The sequence below is a fragment of the Corvus cornix genome, chromosome 27 (assembly GCF_000738735.6).
Source record: "Corvus cornix cornix isolate S_Up_H32 chromosome 27, ASM73873v5, whole genome shotgun sequence".
NCBI classification, from domain to species: domain Eukaryota; kingdom Metazoa; phylum Chordata; class Aves; order Passeriformes; family Corvidae; genus Corvus; species Corvus cornix.
The window spans coordinates 3,160,168-3,178,723 of NC_046355.1; the positions used below are offsets into that span (position 1 = coordinate 3,160,168).

General features: G+C 64.5%; 2 protein-coding genes across 4 annotated transcripts; one reads left to right on the forward strand and one right to left on the reverse strand.

The window, feature by feature from the left end:
• Window positions 1–46: 46 nt before the first annotated feature.
• PSMC5 (proteasome 26S subunit, ATPase 5) lies at window positions 47–3,512 on the forward strand. The gene is made up of 12 exons (XM_039565611.1): window positions 47–153; window positions 644–715; window positions 1,205–1,274; window positions 1,489–1,586; window positions 1,755–1,811; window positions 1,882–2,112; window positions 2,192–2,318; window positions 2,398–2,588; window positions 2,667–2,765; window positions 2,862–2,972; window positions 3,046–3,132; window positions 3,401–3,512. Exons 1-12 carry the CDS (start codon window positions 115–117, stop codon window positions 3,452–3,454), a joined length of 1,236 nt encoding a protein of 411 aa, XP_039421545.1. The 5' UTR covers window positions 47–114; the 3' UTR covers window positions 3,455–3,512.
• Window positions 3,513–3,608: 96 nt separating this feature from the next.
• SMARCD2 (SWI/SNF related, matrix associated, actin dependent regulator of chromatin, subfamily d, member 2) lies at window positions 3,609–18,463 on the reverse strand. Of its 3 annotated transcripts, none has more exons than XM_039565608.1 (13): window positions 18,413–18,463; window positions 11,518–11,702; window positions 9,335–9,377; window positions 8,780–8,902; window positions 8,332–8,451; window positions 7,900–7,995; window positions 7,043–7,144; window positions 6,331–6,492; window positions 6,092–6,189; window positions 5,546–5,681; window positions 5,331–5,453; window positions 4,699–4,800; window positions 3,609–4,605 (listed from the first exon to the last, which is right to left on the reverse strand). In XM_039565608.1, the coding sequence occupies exons 1-13, from the start codon at window positions 18,437–18,439 to the stop codon at window positions 4,552–4,554; spliced, it is 1,371 nt and encodes a 456-aa protein (XP_039421542.1). In that variant the 5' UTR covers window positions 18,440–18,463; the 3' UTR covers window positions 3,609–4,551. The 3 variants fall into 3 exon arrangements, with proteins under 3 accessions (XP_039421542.1, XP_039421543.1, XP_039421544.1); XM_039565609.1 differs by having other exon boundaries at window positions 11,518–11,705; window positions 18,413–18,454; XM_039565610.1 differs by lacking the exon at window positions 6,331–6,492 and having other exon boundaries at window positions 11,518–11,705; window positions 18,413–18,454.
• Between the last annotated feature and the right edge of the window lie 93 nt (window positions 18,464–18,556).

Genomic DNA, 18,556 nt, shown 5'->3' on the forward strand with positions numbered 1-18,556 from the left:
GCGCACTGTGCCCACCCCGGCGGGGCGCGTTTCGGAGAGGAAGTGACGCCATCACGGCGGGCGCGCAGGGGCCGGGCAGCGGAAGGCGGTGGCCGCCATCTTTGTTGGGGCCCGATGCCGGCGGAGAAGATGGCGCTGGACGGGCCCGAGCAGGTTGCGGACGGGCCGGGACCGCGCTGGGGCCGCGCTGGGGCTGAACCGGCGGGGCTCGGGCAGGGATCGGAGCGCTCCGTGCTGCCCCGGCTCTGCTGCGGCCGGGGCTGCTCGGGGCCTGGCAGCGCCGTGACTCGGCGGGTCTCGCCTCGGCGGCCCCGGAGGGCGACGGGGCCTGAGGGGCGGGCCGGGATCGGAGCGGGATCGGGGTCGGGGTCTGGATCGGGAGCGGGGTCTGGATCGGGAGCGGGGTCGGATCGGGAGCGGGGTCGGGATCGGGGCCGGGGGCTGCTGTGGGCGCTGCTGAGAGGGATGAAAAAGGGGAACCCAGGACTGGGCTTGGAGGCGTCGGGAAGGGAGTGAGGGGGTGGAAGGGGCCACTGGGGACCTGGGGCGGGGAATTGGGGCCTGGGGACAGAGGATGGGAGGGTCGGGGCTGCTGATGGGCGAGTTGGGGCTCTGCGGGGGGTGCTGAGCTGCGTTGTTGCAGATGGAGATGGACGATGGCAAGGGCGGCTCGGGGCTCCGGCAGTATTACCTGTCCAAGATCGAGGAGCTGCAGGTGAGCTGCGCTGCACGGCACCGAGGCACCGAGGCACGGCACTCACAGCCCGCGGGGCGCGGCCCTGTCCCTGAGCTGTCCCAGGGGTGTCGGCGGGCAGGAGCTGGGGCTGTGCTCGGAGCTGGGAGTGCTGCTGCCCTGCCTGAGGGGCTGTCCCCGGCCAGGTCCCTGTCCCAGTGCCAGAGGGCAGGGATGGATGGGATCTTGGGCAGGAATTGTTCCCTGGGAGGGTGGGCAGGCCCTGGCACAGGGTGCCCAGAGCAGCTGGGGCTGCCCCTGGATCCCTGGCAGTGTCCCAGGCCAGGCTGGACATTGGGGCTGGGAGCAGCCTGGGACAGTGGGAGGTGTCCCTGCCAGGGCAGGGGTGGCACTGGGTGGGCTTTGAGGTCCCTTCCAACCCAGAGCACTCCGTGGTTCTGTGCTAAAAGCCGGGGTGCTGGGTGTGGGTGAGCCCAGCACAGCCCCCTCAGCAAAGCCTTTGCCCTCCAGCTCATCGTGAATGAGAAGAGCCAGAACCTGAGGCGGCTGCAGGCGCAGAGGAATGAGCTCAACGCCAAGGGTGGGGCTTGGAGCCGCCTCTGCTCACCTGGGGCATGGGCTGGGGGTGCTGGGCTGGGCTGGGGTCTCTGGGCTGAACTTTGGGGGTCTCTGAGCTGGGGACTCTGAGCTGGGCTTTGGGGGTCTCTGAGCTGGGCTTTGGGGGACTCTGAGCTGGGCTTTGGGGGGCTCCATCCCCCGGGGCCCGTGCTGAGCTGTCCCGTCGCTGTCCCCAGTGCGGCTGCTGCGGGAGGAGCTGCAGCTGCTGCAGGAGCAGGGATCCTACGTGGGAGAGGTGGTGAGAGCCATGGACAAGAAGAAGGTGCTGGTCAAGGTACGAGGCCGAGCTGCCCCGAGGGTGCCAGGGCTGCGGGACCTCCCAGCGTCCCCACGGGGGATGGGCCGGCTCTGCCGGGCCTGGGGCTGCTGCCAGGCCCTGTGGGTGTCCCTCAGCAGGGAACCCCCAGGGAAACCACTCCTGGGGGTGTTGGCTCCTTTGCAGGTGCACCCAGAGGGGAAGTTCGTGGTGGACGTGGACAAGAACATCGACATCAATGACGTGAGTGGCCGGGGCTGCGGGGGGTGCCCAGGGCTGGCAGGGACACCCAGCCCCCCGTGTGTCCCCACAGGTGACCCCCAACTGCCGCGTGGCCCTGCGCAACGACAGCTACACCCTGCACAAGATCCTGCCCAACAAGGTGGACCCGCTCGTGTCCCTCATGATGGTGGAGAAGGTCCCGGACTCCACCTACGAGATGATCGGGGGCCTGGACAAGCAGATCAAGGAGATCAAGGAGGTCATCGAGCTGCCCGTGAAGCACCCAGAGCTCTTTGAGGCGCTGGGCATCGCCCAGCCCAAGGCAAGTGCCGCCCTGGGGGGGTCCCTGGGCTGTCCCCGCGCCCCCAGCCAGGCTCTGAGGTGCCACTGGGCTGTTGCAGGGGGTGCTGCTCTACGGCCCCCCCGGCACGGGGAAGACGCTGCTGGCCAGGGCCGTGGCCCATCACACCGACTGCACCTTCATCCGCGTGTCCGGCTCCGAGCTCGTGCAGAAGTTCATCGGGGAAGGTAACGGGGGCGGGGGGTGGCTCTGGGGCACCTCGGGGCTGGGTGGCCCTGGGGCCAGGCTGAGCCCCGTGGCCCCCAGGGGCCCGCATGGTGCGGGAGCTGTTTGTGATGGCCCGGGAGCACGCGCCCTCCATCATCTTCATGGACGAGATCGACTCCATCGGCTCCCCCCGCCTGGAGGGCGGCTCGGGCGGCGACAGCGAGGTGCAGCGCACCATGCTCGAGCTCCTCAACCAGCTCGACGGCTTCGAGGCCACCAAGAACATCAAGGTAGAGGGGCCAGCCCTGCCTGGGGCCCTGGCAGCCCCACGGTGCCTGGGGTGCTGACAGCTGTGCCTCCCCGGGCAGGTGATCATGGCCACCAACAGGATCGACATCCTGGACTCGGCCCTGCTGCGCCCTGGCCGCATCGACAGGAAAATCGAGTTCCCCCCTCCCAACGAGGAGGTACCAGAGCCACCCCAGCTGGCCCTGTCCCTGCTGTCCCCACCCTGTCCCTGGGAGCCATTCTGGGGCTCCAACCCTCCCTGTGCCCTGCTCCAGGCCCGCCTGGACATCCTCAAGATCCACTCCCGGAAGATGAACCTGACCCGGGGCATCAACCTGCGGAAAATCGCGGAGCTGATGCCGGGGGCCTCGGGGGCTGAGGTGAAGGTGAGCTGGGGAGCCTGGGGACAGCGGGGCTGGCACGGGGGGCACGGCTGACGTCCCTGTGCCGTCCCCTCAGGGCGTGTGCACAGAGGCGGGGATGTACGCGCTGAGGGAGAGGAGGGTGCACGTCACACAGGAGGACTTCGAGATGGCCGTGGCCAAGGTGGGTGCCAGGGGCTCGGTGGCACCGGGGGTGACAGGGGCACAAAGTGTCCTGGGCAGTGTTTGCTGGGAGCTGCAGGGGGACAGACGAGGGGGTTGTCACCATGTGACTGACACGGGAGGGGCTGCTGGGACAGAGCCTGGCTGGCCAGAGAGGCTGCTGAGCCCTCGCTGTGCAGGGCTAAAACGTGGCCTTGGAGGCGTTTTTGGGGTAATTAACACCCAGTTTGGGTGCTCAATGTTGGACCCGGCCCTGTCCCCTCCCCCAGGTGATGCAGAAGGACAGTGAGAAGAACATGTCCATCAAGAAGCTCTGGAAGTAACAGTGAGGCCGGGGCTGCTCCCGCTGTGCCGTCAATAAAGAGCTGCTGTGGCCAGGCCTGGGCGCTGACTGGGGACTGATTGGGGACGGGGTGGGGGGCTGCAGGACACTGCACCCCCCCAGAGCTGCAGGACACAGCACACACCCCACAGAGCTGCTGCTAACTGCTTTTATTAGAAAAGATCCAAAATAGACAAAAACTGGTTACACAAGAGGCAGAGCAGGCACCCCTGAGCCCGACCCTGGGAATCTGTAAACGCCCCCCCACCTCGGGAGCCTGCAGGGGGGCCAAGGCACTTGAGCGGCGGTGGCACTGGTGGCACTGGTGGCACCGTGCCCGTGGTCCCCTCCCTCCTCCCCAGTATCTCCAGTTCCTGGTGCCCCCGCTGCCCGCAGGCTCCTGGGGCACAGCCACCCCCTCTGCCCCCCAGACCTCGTCCAGACAAGTGGTTCATGATGGAATTACATCAAACAGCGGGAGGGGGGGAAGGAATAAACTGATTGTCACAAACTGAACCCCAATCCCCGGTTCCGTGTGCCCAGAGCAGCCCTGGGAGCCCCCTTGAGCCCCTGCAGAGCCTAGTGCAGGAAGAGGAACTCAATCAATATATATTAATTAGGTCATCAAATACAAACCCACTGTACAAAACGCTGCCTTTTTCTTTTTTTTTTTTTGTTTTTCCTTCGTTTTTTTTTTTTTTATATAAAACCTGTTCACAAAAATAGTGCAAAACGTCGGGGGGAGCTGGCGTTTGGAATGACGAACTTTGGTTGAGGGCAGGGCGGGGCCTGCTGGGCTCGGCCTGGGGCTGGCAGCTCCTCCCCCGGGCACGGGCAGCGCTTCCCGGCTCCCGGAGGATTTTGGGAGCGCCAGAGGAGCGGGAATCCCGCGGGGGTTGCGCGGGGAGGGGCGCGATGCAAAGCGGAGGAGGCGCTGCGGGGGGAGCGGGGACCCCCGCTGTGCTCGGCCCGGGGGTCCAGGGGGGCCGGGGGGCTCCCACCCCCCTCCAGGCACGTCGGGTCTATGCAAGTGCTGAGGCTTCCAGTCGGTACCGTGCGGCTCGGGCGGCGGCGCGGGGGCGGCCCGGGCCCCCCGCCTTAGGTGAGGCGGATCCCGAGCACTTGTTCCAGTTCCTGCCGGCGCTGCTGGACCTGGGGACAGCGCGGCCGTCAGGGGGGCACGGGGGACGCTGGCCCAGGGAGGGGTCACTGCCGGCCCAGCGCCGTGCCCAGCCCCCCGCTCACCTTGGCAAAGATGTGCCTGCCCACGGCCTCCTGCGCCCAGGGCTGTTGGTAGAACTCGGCCCGCCGCTCCTCCTCGGGGTTCCCGATCACATCCGTGATGATCTGACAGGAGCACCGGGAATGAGCTCCACGGCGGATCCAGCCCCTCCCTGGGCTCCAGGGACAGACCCAGCCCCTCCCAGCCCCTCCCAGCCCCTCCCTGGACCCCAGGATGGACCCAGACCCCTCCCAGCCCCTCCCTGGACTCCAGGATGGACCCAGGCCCCTCCCAGCCCCTCCCTCAGCCCCATGAGGAATCCAAACACCTCCCTGAGCCCCAGCATGGACCCAGAGCCCTCTCTGAGCTCCAGGATGGACCCAGACCCCTCCCAGCCCCTCACTCTGCCCAGCCCCAGGGCTTCAGAATCATGGAATTGTTAGGGTTGGAAAAGACCTTCAAGCCTTACCCCAACACCACCACCATGTTCACCCCTGCCCCTGTCCCCAAGTGCCACATCCATGGCTTTGATCCCCTCCAGGGATGGGGACTCCACCCCTGCCCTGGGCAGCTGTGCCAGGGCTGGACACCCCTTCCATGAAGAAATTTTTCTCAATATCCAACCCAAACCTCCCTCACAATTGCTCCCCTTTACCTTGAGGTCCCTCCTCTGGGATTTGATCCATTCCTGGATGAAATCCTGGGGGTTGTTGCTGAAGCTCAGCATGAAATCCCTCTGTGTCTTCAGCTGGTTGATGGACTCGATGGTCTCGTGGATCTGGGGAGGTGATGGGGTCAGAGGAGCTGTGTCCCCACAGGACACGGCCACCCCAGCCCCCAGGGCTGTCCCCTGCCGCTGTCCCCTCCCACCTTGGCATCCAGGGAGGCGATTTCCTGCTGGTTGGTGGTGGAGGCCAGGAAATTGCTCATCTGGGCTTTGAGGGGATCGTCCACCTCCACGTCGATGTCGTAGCAGGCCGTCTTCTTCTGGTCGTTGGGGTCCACACTGAGGGAACGGGGTTGGGGGCACCTGCTGAGCTGCTGGGGCTGGATGGAGCCCCGACAGCAACACAGGGCCCCATGAAGCCCCAGATTTGGTGGTTCTTCCCCCTCCCAGGTGACTTGTGCTGGTCCTTCAGGCTCCTCAAAGCCTCCTGCCCGCCCAGCCCATGGAGGCCCCCCAAGTCCCGGGGACACTGCCCAGCCCAGTGCCCACCCACGGGGCACCCCAGGACACTGCCCACCCACGGGATGCCCCAGGACACTGCCCAGCCCAGTGCCCACCCTATGGGGCACCCCCAGTCGTGGAGACACTGCCCAGCCCAGTGCCCACCCCGCAGAGCCCCCAGGGGCAGTGCCCAGCCCAGTGCCCACTCTGCAGAGCCCCCAGGGGCAGTGCCCACGCCGTGCCCCCACCTGATGGTGTGGTTGATGATGATGGGGTCCGGGTGCTGCAGGAGCCCCGCCAGCTTCATGGGGATCTCGGAGAAGCGCATTCGGACACAGTTGAAGATCTGGGGGGCAGAGCAGAGCCTCTGGCACCCTCACCTGTGCACCAGGTGGGGCATCCCCAAGCTGGTGCTGCAAGCCAGAGCCCGGGGAAGGGGCACAAGCAGAGCCTGGAGGGGCTGTGGGAGGCGGGAACGCGCCGGTACCTGGCGGAAGTAGCGGTTGCAGTTGATGAACTCCTTCTCGTGGCTGTCCTGCAGTTTGTTGTGTTTGATGTAGAGCCACAGGGCCTGCATGATGCTGGCCCTGGTCTGGGTGTGCACGCCCAGCAGCCGCGCCAGCCGCGGGTCCAGCTTGTACTGGGGGGGCTGCGGGGACAGCCGGGCTCAGCCGCGGAGCCGGGCCAGGGCTGCCAGAGCAGAGCCCAGCCTCTGCCCCACCCCCACCCCGACAGCTAGCCCGGAGCACCGGGAACCCCGTGGGTCCTGGGACAGAAGGGTGGGGACCCCAGCCCTCCCTGGGCAGCCTGTCCCAGTTTTTAGCTCCCTTTCCATGGAGAAACTCCTCCTGCAGCCCGAGGAAGAGGCGCTCGGAGTGTCCCCCACAGCCCCTGTGCCCATGCCCGGAGCTCCCCGTGCTCCTTCCAATCCCTGCATCCCCCCACCCTCACCCGGGGCCCTGTCCCAGTTTTTAACTCTTTCCATGGAGAAATTCCTCCTGAAGCCCAAAGCAGGGGGAGTCTCTGTGTCTGTCTGGCCCTCGGGAGTGTCCCCCACAGCCCCGCTGTCACTGCGGGTCCCTGCCCGGAGCTCCCCCTGCTCCTTTCACTCCCTGCACCCCCAATCCCTCATCCAAGGCCCTGGCCCTGGCCCAGCCCATCCCCACCCCTGGCTGTCCCCAGGTGGCCCCAGGCCATACCTGGTGGTCCAGCATGAGCAGCAGGGTGCACTTCACATTGACATCCCCGGGACGCTTCACCTGGAAGCCGTCGGTCTCCTGGGTCGTGGGCATCCGGTGCCACTGCAAGGAACAACGGGGACACTGCTCGGGCCAAGGCCATGGTGGCCACCTGCCAATGGGGGCTGTGCCAGCAGAGCTGGGCTGGGGCTCTGGGCAGCCTCTGGCACAGCCCCCACAGCCTGGGGCAGCCCCTGATCCCAGTGGGGTCAGCTCAGAGCCCTCCCAGCCCAGCCCAGCCCAGCCCAGGATGTGCTCCAGCACTGGGATGGAGCAGCACTGGGATGGACTGGGGCAGCTCCAGCCCTGGTGTCCAGGGCTCCCACAGCTTCCCATCAACCCTGCAGGGAACGGGCATCAGAGCTGCTCCCAATCCCCCCTGGAATGGGATTCAGCCTCTCCACAGCATCTCCCGGGGGAAAAGCACGAGCTGGGAGCACCCAGCAAAGCTCTGATCCCTCTCCAAGGAACTGCTTAACCCCCCCAGGGACCCTCCAGCTCAGGGGCAGGCAGAGGGCAAATCCTTCTTGCCACATGGCACCGGGATGAGCCCCTGTGGGATCTGTGCCAGGCTGGGGGGAGCCGCCTCTGGAGCCGCGTCCCTGCCCCTCGCACCCCACAGCTCCGGCCCCGCTGAGCTGAGCTGTGCCAGGGGAGAAAATGCATCCCTGAACTTGGGCTGGGGAAGCTGGAGAGCCCAGCCCCCACCGCCCCTAGCCCCAAAAACCCAGCAGGGCAGGCCCTGGGCTGGGGCTGAGCATCCCGAGGGAGCAGCAGGGCCACGTCCTCATTTCCCAGCAGGACCCTGCCCACCTCACCTCCACCAGGTGATTGTCCGGCCCGTAGAGCTCCTTGTCCAGCTCGATCACGAGGCTCTTGAAGAAGGAGGAGAACTTCCTCTTCTGCTTGCTGGGCTGCAGACAGGGCAGCAGAGATGCCGGATCCCAAATCCAGCCCCAGACCCCGGAGTAGAGCGGGGGCCGCCCCAGCTGAGCTCTCAGCACAGCACCAGAGCTCCCAGCACCTCCTCATCCCTCCTGGATCGTCCCCACGGACCAGAGCTCCTCCTCCCACCTCCTCATTCCTCCTGGATGGTCCTGATGGACCAGCTCCTCCTCCCACCATCACTCCATCCCTCCTGGATCATCGTCACGGAGCAGAGCTCCTCCCCTCACCACCACCCTCCATCCCTCCAGGATCCCCATGGACCAGAGCTCCTGCCCCATCCCTCCATCCCTGCTGGTCCTCACATCCTCCAGCAGCTTCCCCTCCACACGGAGCTCCCAGGAGGCCACGCGCTCCCCGCCCTCTCCTTCCTCCTTGGCCGGGGTGAAGGTGTTGGAGATGTAAATCCGGAGCTTCCGCTTTTGCTGTGGAACGGGAACAGAGCGAGGCAGGAGCGGAGTGAGGGGCACTGCAGCACCCACTGCCGGGTCAGGGTGAGAGGAACGGCCTCAAGGCACGTTTAGATGGGATATCAGGGAAAATTCATCCCCAGGAAGGGCTGTGAAACATTGGAATGGGCTGCCCTGGGCAGAGCTGGAATCCCCCAGCGCTGGAAGCGTCCAGGAAACTCCTGGATATCCCACCTGGGGCCATGGCTTAGTGTCATGGTTGGACTTGATGACCTTACAGGGTTTTTCCAACCTTAAGGATCTCGTGATGCCATGAATCCACGATTCCCAGCCCCCCACTCACCGTCAGGGGTTTCTTGATGGCCTCCTGGATCTCCATCCTCTTCCGAGCAATGGTTTGGTCCAGCTTGCGCTCGAAGGCCAGGAGGTCCATGTAGGCCTGGGATTCTGGGACCAGCTCCCGGATCTGGACACAGGAATGGTCAATCCCGGTGTGCTGGGATGGGCTGGATCCCCCCACAGCCCCAGCAGCCAGGGGGACACCAGGTGACCAGTCCAGCACCCAGCTCTTATTTTAAACCCAGCCTGGAGCCCGGCAAAGCTCTGCCCAAACCAGTGTGGAGCCTGTCGCTGTTCCCAGCAGCATTCCTGGTGTCCCAGCATGGAATGGAACCCTGGAATCCCAAGAGGGACTCGGAGGGACCTCCTGAGATCTCCACCCCACCCCATTCCTGCTCCTCGCTTGCTCGGAGTCCAACTTAACCCACCCCAACCCTCCCCTGCAACACCAAGGGAGAGACAGAAACATCCCAGGGTGCTTTGGGATTGAGCAGAAATTCCCAGCAGGCACAAGGGAACTCGGGGAGATCCCCCCACCCTGGCATGAGGGGACACTCACCCTCTGTGGCAGCACCTTGTCAGCCATCTTCCTCCTCTTCACCCTGGGAAACAGGGAACAGTCACAGCTCCCACGGGACAGCCGCTCCTGCCCGTGGGGGGATGGGTACTGGGAAAGGCTCTTCCCCAGAGGGTGCTGGGCACTGCCCAGGCTCCCCAGGGAATGGTGCCGGCCCCGAGGCTGCCAGAGCTGCAGGAGCGCTGGGACAGCGCTGCCAGGGATGCCCAGGGTGGGGTTGTTGGGGTGTCTGGGCAGGGCCAGGCTGGGACTGGCTGATCCCGAGGGTCCCTTCCAGCCCAGGATATTCCAGGGGGAAGGTGTTGGATGTTAGAGCCCGACACCAGGGAAGGAAATCCAGGAAATCCTGGAGCAAGGGGAAGTGATACAAGCCAAAGCCAGGGCCTGCAGGACAGAATTCTCAAATTTCCCCTCTGGAAGCAGCCATCCCATTCTCCCAGTGCTGCCAACCAAAGCCACTGCCAGGAACTCCCTTAAACCCAGCTCAAACCAAACCCTGCTGTGGTGGGGCTGAAATCCCGGGAAAACCCAGCTCAGCTGGGCCCGATCCTGCCCAGTGCAGATTCCCACCATCCCGAGCCCGTCCCAGCGCCCGCCGAGCTCCTGCAGAGCCTGGGCACAGCAGGGAATGCCCTGCTCCTGCTTTCCTGCACGGGACACGGGGCCAGGAGCACCACGGGGCCAGGGCACCGGGGAGTCCCAGCTCTCCAGCTGCACGTGGAGCAGCAGGATCACACAGGAGGGGTCCAGGGTCGCACAGGAGGGATCCAGGGACACACAGGAGGGGTCCAGGGAACGCTGGATGCTCCAGAAGGACTCTCAAGGACAGCTCAGAGTCCCTCTCTGGAGCAATTCCTGCCCCATCCGACCCCTCCTGCCCGCAGGGTCTGGATACCCCAGAGCAGCTGGCAGCTCCCCTGATCCGCTGGCTGGGAGCAGGGAATGCCAGCCAGCTGAGCCTGGCTGATCCCAGATCCCAGTGCCCAGCCCGGGGTGGCTCTGATGTCCCTGTGGCTGCCAGGCTGCTCCCTGATCCCAGCTGGCTCCGGCTGTGCAGCTGCCGGGATGCTCCGGGAGGGAGCAATGGAGCTCCAGGGAAGGGAAAGGGAGCTGAGCATCCATGAGCACCAAGGGATCCTGCCTGGAGACTCCCGGAGTCAGGAGACCCTCATGGGGAGGGATCAGCAGGGCTGTGAACTCACGAGGAGCTCCTGGCAGAGCCCAGAGAGCCCTGCCCTGCCTGCAGCTCCAGGGGGCATCCCTAAAACCCACCAGCCCCATCCCGCCCTTCCCTAAAACCCGCCAGCCCCATCCCGCCCTTCCCTAAAACCCACCAGCCCCATCCCGCCCTTCCAGCCACATCTGTGCCCGCCAGAGCCACCAGGGACCCCTGGGAGCACGAGGAAGACCCCCAGGAACTGCTGCTGGGGACACCACGAGGCTCTTTGGCTCCTGGTGTGGACATCAGAGCGAGGGGAAGCTGCAGACTGAGGGATCTCTGCCCCCATCCCGAAACATTCCCGAGCCCCACAGGTGCCGGGCTGGAGGAAAGCCCTGCTGGTCCCCCCTGCAGCAGGACAGGAGCTGTGGCACTCTGCACGGTGGGACACTTGTGACACACTCGAGTGGGGACCTGGAGAGGCTCTGGGGTCTTAAAGAGAGTCAAACACTGACTGGACACCGCCCTGGGATCCCTGTCCCGGATGGAATCACATCCATGTTTTTACAGCTCTGTACCTGCACTGAGAGCTCGTTTACCCCTACACTTATATTAGATATTATTTACAGTTATATGGATATTCCCAGAACAGGGCTCTCCTGTGCTCTGGGGGATTTTCCCAGCAGAAAATCCTGTTGGGACTGAATTCTTGTGCCTGGCTCGAACAAAGCAGCTCCTGGATGGAGAACATGAGCTGAAACACCCTGGATTTGTTGGGAAGCAGGGACGCCGCCTCCCATCAGCACGGATGAGCGTGGCAGCCCTGGGAACGTTCAAGGACAGGGCTTGGAGCACCCTGGGCTGGTGGAAGGTGCCCTGCCCACAGTGGGGTGGCACTGGATGGGTTTAAGCTCCTTGCACCCCAACCATTCCATGATTTTATGACGTGCAGGACCCCCCCCCATCCCAAGGGAATCCCCCCTGGAGGGGACATCCCAGCCCTTACCCTCTCCTGGGGGTGGCCATGGGTGGCTGTGCCTGAGGGGTCAGCAGGCGCTTCCTGAAGGGATCCATCATGGCCTGGGGCAGGCCGGGCCTCAGCGGGGTCGCTGCTCCGTAGGGGGGGGCTCCCGGGGGTCCCACCTGCAGCCCGGCCATGGGCATCCTGCTCCCGGGGGGCATCCCGGGGCGCTGCTGGAAAACAGGGACACGGGGGTTAAACAGGGCCCTGACACGGTGCCACCCACCAGGTGCCACCCAGCCGAGGGTGAATCCTGGGGCAGGGAATGACAGCAGGCGGGAGGAGAAGCCATGGGGCGCAGGGAAGCCTGGCCTGGCAGCAGTGGAGGCCAAGCCCCGCTGGTGGCCCCGTGCCACCACCCCACAGCTGCACGAGGACACTGCCAGACACGTCCCCACGCCGGGCAGCTCGCGGGTTCCCCTCTGGAAAGCAGCACCGGAGGGGGAGCAGGGCAATCCCAGCTCCTCCCACAGGCAGGAAGGAAGGGAGGGATGGAGCAGCCAGCTCCTGTCCTTCCCCTCCAGGGACACACACCGGGAATTCGGGAGCCACGGCACAACCCCGAGGGGTCCCAGCCCTGGCAGCCCCTCTGCACCCCCGGAGCGCTGACCAGCAGCACCCACTGGTGCCTCGGGTGCCACTGGGTTGTCCCCACTGGGGACAGCCGGTCCCAGCCCCCACCAGCCCCCGCTCCTCCTCCTCCTCCAGCAGCTTCCCGGGATCCTTTGATCCTCGGCTCCCCCTGCCAAGGTGGGAGGCCGTGAGAGCCACCGAGCCAGCAGAGCAGCATTTCTGCCCTGCCCCGGGCCCCTGACGTGCCAGGACATCCCCACAGCCCGGCAGGGCAGGCAGCCAAGGGAACAGCTCACTCCCTGCACACAGGGATTCACCTGGGAGCAAACCCGGGATGCAGCAGGGTCGGGAACACGGGGTGCAGCCGGCCTGTCCTCCACAGCCCAGAGCTGCAGCAGGGCTTGGTTTGATGGTGCTGCAGCCTCAAAAACCCTAAAAACCACCCCCACCTCCGTGAGCAGCTGCTAAACACGAACCCAAGGGTCTGAGCTGCCCCTGGTGCCCGTGCCAGGGGGAGATCCCAGAGGAGCGCTGTGTTCCAGCCGGGAGCAGGGCACAGCAGGGCCCCAGGATTAGCGCTGCACGAGGAAGCTCAAAGCCCGCCAGGCGCAGGCTGAGCCCGTTACACAACAAACACAACCCCACAGTCGGCTCCAGAGCCTCTGCAGCAGCAGCCCCAGAGCCCGGGCTCTGAGCTGCCCTTGCCCCAGGGCAGGAGGCTCCTTTTTCCTCCTCCCAGCTCCCAGATGTTCCTCTCCTTCCGCTCAGCCCCCTTTGTGCAAGGCCTCGTGACTCTGGCAGCAGCAGTGAGGGCGAGCAGGGCCAGCAGCACCTTTCTGTGCCAAAACCACAAGGCCAGGACCCAATTTCTGTGGGTTTATCGAGAAATCCGTTGTGGCAGGGCCGGGAGGACCCACACCCTGTGTAACATGACAAACACAGTAAATACTGTTCTTCCACAGCCCAGAGCTGCAGCAGGGGTTGGTTTGATGGCGCTGCAGCCTCAAAAACCCTAAAACCACCCTCACCTCCGTGAGAAGCTGCTAAACACGGAGCCAAGGGTCTGAGCTGCCCCTGGCGCCCGTGCCAGGGGGAGATCCCAGAGGAGAAGGATCAGCTCCGGCAGGGCTGGGTAACCCCTGTGCAACCCAAACCTGTGCTGACACCTGCCAGGGCTTCTGGAGAGCACAGAAACCCCCAGAAGGAGCTGGGAAACTTTTGATTTGGAATTCCTGGGCCCCAGGAGCAGCTCAGTGCAGAGGCCAGCCTGGAAGCAGAAACTGCATTCCCTGGAGCCACCGGGAAACCCTGCCCCGGGTAGTTTTCAGTGCCTGGAGGGGCAGGGAGGTTCCAGGGCTACAGAGACGTTCCCTGTCCTGGGAATGCTGTCAGGAGCTTGCCTGGAGCTGACCCAGCTGTGCCCAGCTCCTGTCCTTCAGCCAGGGCAGCCCTGAGGCCTCTCCTCCCTCCTTCTGCCATTCCGTGGAGCACGTTTCGGATCTACCCCTGAAATGAGAGGTTTGGAGGCTTCTGGGAGTCTTTGACAGCTCCACGTCCTTGGGGCAGGTCTCTGGCGTGTGCAGCTGCTCCTTCCAGGGCTCCACTGGGACAATTCCATGGGCAGGGAGAGGTTCAGCACAAGGACACATGGATTTGTCTCACTTTAACGTCCCCATCACCTCCCAAAGCATCTGTGAACCAACAGGCACAGCTCAGCTGCCCGGGCAGCGACTTCCAGCCCACAGGGACCTGCGCTGGATCGCCTGGATGAGCAGTAAGGGGACAGCAGAACGCTCCACACAGATTTTTCCCCTCACTTTACCCTCAGGATTTTCACATTTGCAACAGAGAAACCTCTTGGCTCAACCAGACTTGTCCCCAAAGGCTCCCAGACCCTTCTGACACAAGCCCAGCCTAAAACCTGCAGCCAAGCCAGGCAGCAGCACCAGAGCGCGGGGTGAAGGCTGTCCCCAGCCCCTTTCGGAAAGCCTGGCAATTCCCAGGATGCAGAGGGCTTAAACTCAGGAAATTTGATTAAACCAGCTCCAAGCAGGAGCTCGTTCCTGCCCAGCACCCCCTGTCCCTGGGCCACCCCCGGGGCCGCCCCGTCCCCTCCCCTCAGAGGGGCGGACAAAGGGCAAACCCTGCAAGCTCAGCGCGAGGAACAGCCTGGATCCCGGCCAGCCTTCCCTGCGGAGCCTCTGGAAGCAGGACAGCAAACAGCTCCTGTCTGCCCCTGCCAGGGCCGGCCGAGGGATGGGGCTGCGCTGGGGGTTCATCCCAGGTCACCGCGCAGGCCACGGGCCCCGGGGCAGCTCTGCTCGGAACCGGCCCCGGCTGAATCCAGCGGCAGGCTGGAAGGATTCCCGAGGGATGTTTGCTGGCATGGCAGGAGCCTCCGAGCCTGCCAAAGGCCCCTTCTTGAGGAAGCGCAGCCCAGAAGTCGGGGGCTGGTCGCAGAAAGGAGAAGCAATAAATCTCAGGATGGATCTGCAGGAAGAAGCTGGGCTGGAGAGAGAACTTGAGGCAAAGCAGGAATTGTGCAAACAGCTCCAGAGCCTCTTCCAGGATCCTGGCTCTTCCCTGCACCTCCCCAGCCAGGGGGAAGGCTCCTCCCCACAGCCACGCCAGGATCCAGCTCCGTGCACACCGACAGGGAACCAGGGAGCCAGAGCCCACATCCATCCTCGCCCGAGGCTCTGGGAGCAGAGCCTGGCCCAGCACCAGGAGCTCTTCTGCAAGATCCTCCCCTCGTGCAGCAGCACTTCCCATGGGGATCTGGAAACCACCCCTGTTCAAGCTCCACACTGGGCTGGGCTCAAGGAGAGCTCGGCTGCCCAGGGCTTTGCATGGACTGGGATCAACTGAACCCCCAGCACACCCCAAAAGGGTGATTTTTCCCCTTTGTTCCTCCTTATCTGTGAGCAAATCCCTCTTGGGAGGGTGCCAGGGAGAGCCTAGGCTGCTGCTGGCCCAGACCTCGAGCTGGGAGGTGCTGCTGGGATGGAGATGCTGCTGCAAACTCTGCTGCAGCTCCCTGCAAGCCCCCAAATCCCCCACGCTCGGAAAACCTCAGTGTGTGAGACACGAGGAGCTCCAGGAGGCAGATCTCAGCTGAAAACCGGACAGGAGGAAGTGGTAAATCAACGGGAGAAGGGCACAGCGCAGGCACAGCCCCCAGCAGAGCCAGGACACGTCCTGGAATGCCTCCAGCAGCAGCAGAGCTGTGTGGGCTGGACAAACCTGCCTGTCCACAGCCCCACAGCCCGAGCCCTGCACCTCCCAGGGCAGGGAAAGGAGAGGTCTCAGGGATTCAGATCCCACAGGGGCAGCAGCAGGAACAAGGAACAAAGGGTTGGCTCCTCCTGAGAGCTGCAGGAGGCTCTGGGGAGGAGCAGAGCTGGGCCTGGCACAAACCCTGCCCGTGGTGTTCTGCAGCGCCAAACTCTCCGGGAACGGCCTCGGGGGCTCCCGGGAAGGCCCTGTGGAAGCAGAGGGAGCAAAGCCCTGGAGGTGCTGCTGCTCCCCCTCCACTGTCACGTCCCCAGGAGCAGCAGAGCAGAGCGTGCCTGGGCTCTGCCGCTGCCCTCCTCCCCCTGCTCCAAGGGACAGTGTCCATCTGCTTTGGATCAGCGCTGGAAGCAGCTCCAGGCTCGGGCTCTGATGAAACCTGCCCTGGAAAGCCTCTCCCTCGGGAAGGGTGGGGTTATCCAGCACAAGCAGCTTTCTGGAGCAGCTCCAGCCCTGGCTGTTGTCCCCCGGCCCCCTCCAAGCCCATCCTAAGCGCTCCATGAGCAGCAGCCCTGCTCTCCCTGCCCCCAAAGAGGTGGATTTCCCCTGCACTGCACCCTCTCCAACATGTCCAGGCCTCTCCGGTTTCACCTGGCACAACATTCCACACTTCCTCGGCTCCTCCGTCCCGCTGCCCCCGTGGATTTCTCCATGAAGCACGACTTTCCTTCCCACTGCCATCTGCCCAGGGACGGGATCACCGAGCTGCTTCCAGGCTTGGCAGTTCTGGGACTGCAGCAGCCTCCTGTCCCAGGGAATCCAGGCTCTGTCTTCCCAACATGTGCCAGTGAAACCCCTTTAATGGGGACCTAATTCTGCACCAGGGAAGCATTGGCTGGGGGTAACTGCAGGGCCTGAGTGCTGCATTCCAAGGCCTCATCCCACACGGATCCACGCTGCTCCAGGCCACAGTGCCAACCCCAAAACTCGGGAAAAACTCTCCTAAACCTGGAACCACCACCTGAAAAAACAGGAAGGCTCCTTCTGGCTGAACTTCCATGGAACAGCACAACCTGGATGCTGGGGCTCAGCCTGTAATCCCTGCTGCTCCAGGGACAGGGATCAGGGTGGGGAATGTGCCCACACCCCCCACACACAGCCTGATCCTCCTGCTCCTGGGAAAAGGCCTCTCCTTCCTGCTCCAGGCACGGCACCGGCCCCTGGCTGCTCTGGAAACATCAGCTGCCCCCAGAGGGAGTGATCCCCTCGGATTCCCTGCCGGGGCTGCCAGGAGATCCCCAGCAGGCACACGAGGATGTCCAAAGGACGAGCGTATGTTTAATAATCCCGAGATTAGAGCCCCTAAGCCCTCGTTAGCCTGGCCAGGGCTCCTTGTGTCTTCTGGTGCCCAAACAACGCAGCTCTTCCTTAAACTGGGACAGAAGCAAGCCCCGGGGGGATGGCAGCGATGGGAGGGGCTGTTTTCCCCAGCCTGGGAATTGCAAAACAAAGGGCAGACCCTCTGGATGCTCTCCTTTCCCAGGCTCAGGGAGAGGCTGCTCAGCGCCAGCCCCGGGGCTGGATCCCGCTGGATCCCGGGGGGACATCACGGCGGGGACATCACCCCCTGCTCCCGACACCTGCTGCCACCCCAGCAGCGGGCAAGCAGCATCTGCCAGCCTGTTTACCCGGCTGCTCCCGGCTGGCTCCAGCTTCCCAGCTGGATTTTGCACCCTGCACATGCAAGGTCAGGCAGTGCCCCCGCCTCGAGTTACCGGCGCCTCACGCTCGGCCAGCTCAGCTTCCAACAGCATTTTCTGCCGTTTTTAAGGCTGCAGGAGGAAGTTGTTTCCTTCTCCTGTGTTAAGGAGCCAGAACCTCCCTGAGCTTGGTTTATTTCCTGAGTTTTAAATCATGCAAATCAGGCACAGCTCCGGAGGAGGCGGCCCAGGAGAAGGTGTTGCACAACTGGGCTCCTCCATTTCCAGCCTGCCTGGAACACTGAGCTTTACACCCGAAAACTCATTCCCAAAATAATCAGCACGAGCTTGGGAGCGAACTGAGAAGCCGGGTGTGCAAGCGGGAGCAGGAATGCGTGTCAGGATGTACTTCTCACTGCTGGAATCTCACAGAATCCTGGAATGGGTTGGGTTGGAAGGGACCTCAAAGCCCCTCCAGTGCCACCCCTGCCATGGGCAGGGACACCTCCCACTGTCCCAGGCTGCTCCCAGCCCCAATGTCCAGCCTGGCCTGGGCACTGCCAGGGATCCAGGGGCAGCCCCAGCTGCTCTGGGCACCCTGGGCCAGGGCCTGCCCACCCTCCCAGGGAACAATTCCCAATTCCCAATATCCCATCCAGCCCTGCCCTCTGGCACTGGGATCCATTCCCTGTGTCCTGCCCCTCCAGGCCCTTGTAAACACAGCTCTTACTTCCTGAATTTACTTGTAAAAGACGCCAGGCTGAAAAACGAGCGATTTCTTGTGCTTTTTGAGGGCTGCTCGTTGTTTTGATTTACTTTCCCTAACATTACCGAGTGCCTGCTCTCCTCTCCCACCACTGAGCAAGCCCTTGTTCTTGCGGAGGATACACCGAGAATACTCCGAGGATACACCGAGCCCACACCTGCACACCACGCGTTACCTCCGCCTTTGCCAAGGACGCAAACGTGTTCCAGACGGGTCCGTGCCGGGGGATGGGAAGGACGGGACGGGATGGGATGGGATGGGAAGGACGGGACAGGGTGGCTGCGGAGGCGGATCGGGCTCTCGGCCCCACCGGAGCGGCCCCGGCCCAGGCCCGGGCTCGGCTCAGCCGCTGCGGGAGGGGACGGGCCCGGCCGAACTTTTACCGGGCTTTGAGGGTGCAAAGTGAGAGCAGGGGAAGAGGCAGGTGTCCCGAGTAAAAAGGGCAGCAGAACGGCCCCATCGGGGGGCCGGCCGGGGGTCCCGGGCCCGCTCCGGGCGATGCCGGCCAGGCCCGGCCGCGCTGCCCCGGGAAGGCCCCGCCGGTCCCCCAACCCCGGCCCGGGACCCTGGGTGCCCTCCGCGCCCCTCCCGCCGCCCCGGGGCGCCTCACCTGGTACTGCGCGGCGGCCGGGCCCATGGCGCGGTAGCCCGGGGCGGCGGCGGGCGCGGGGCTGGGGCCGCGCAGCAGGGCGGTGCCGGGCCCCGGGGCCGGCGGGGCGGCGGCGGGGGGCAGCGGGCTGAGCGGGAAGGCGCC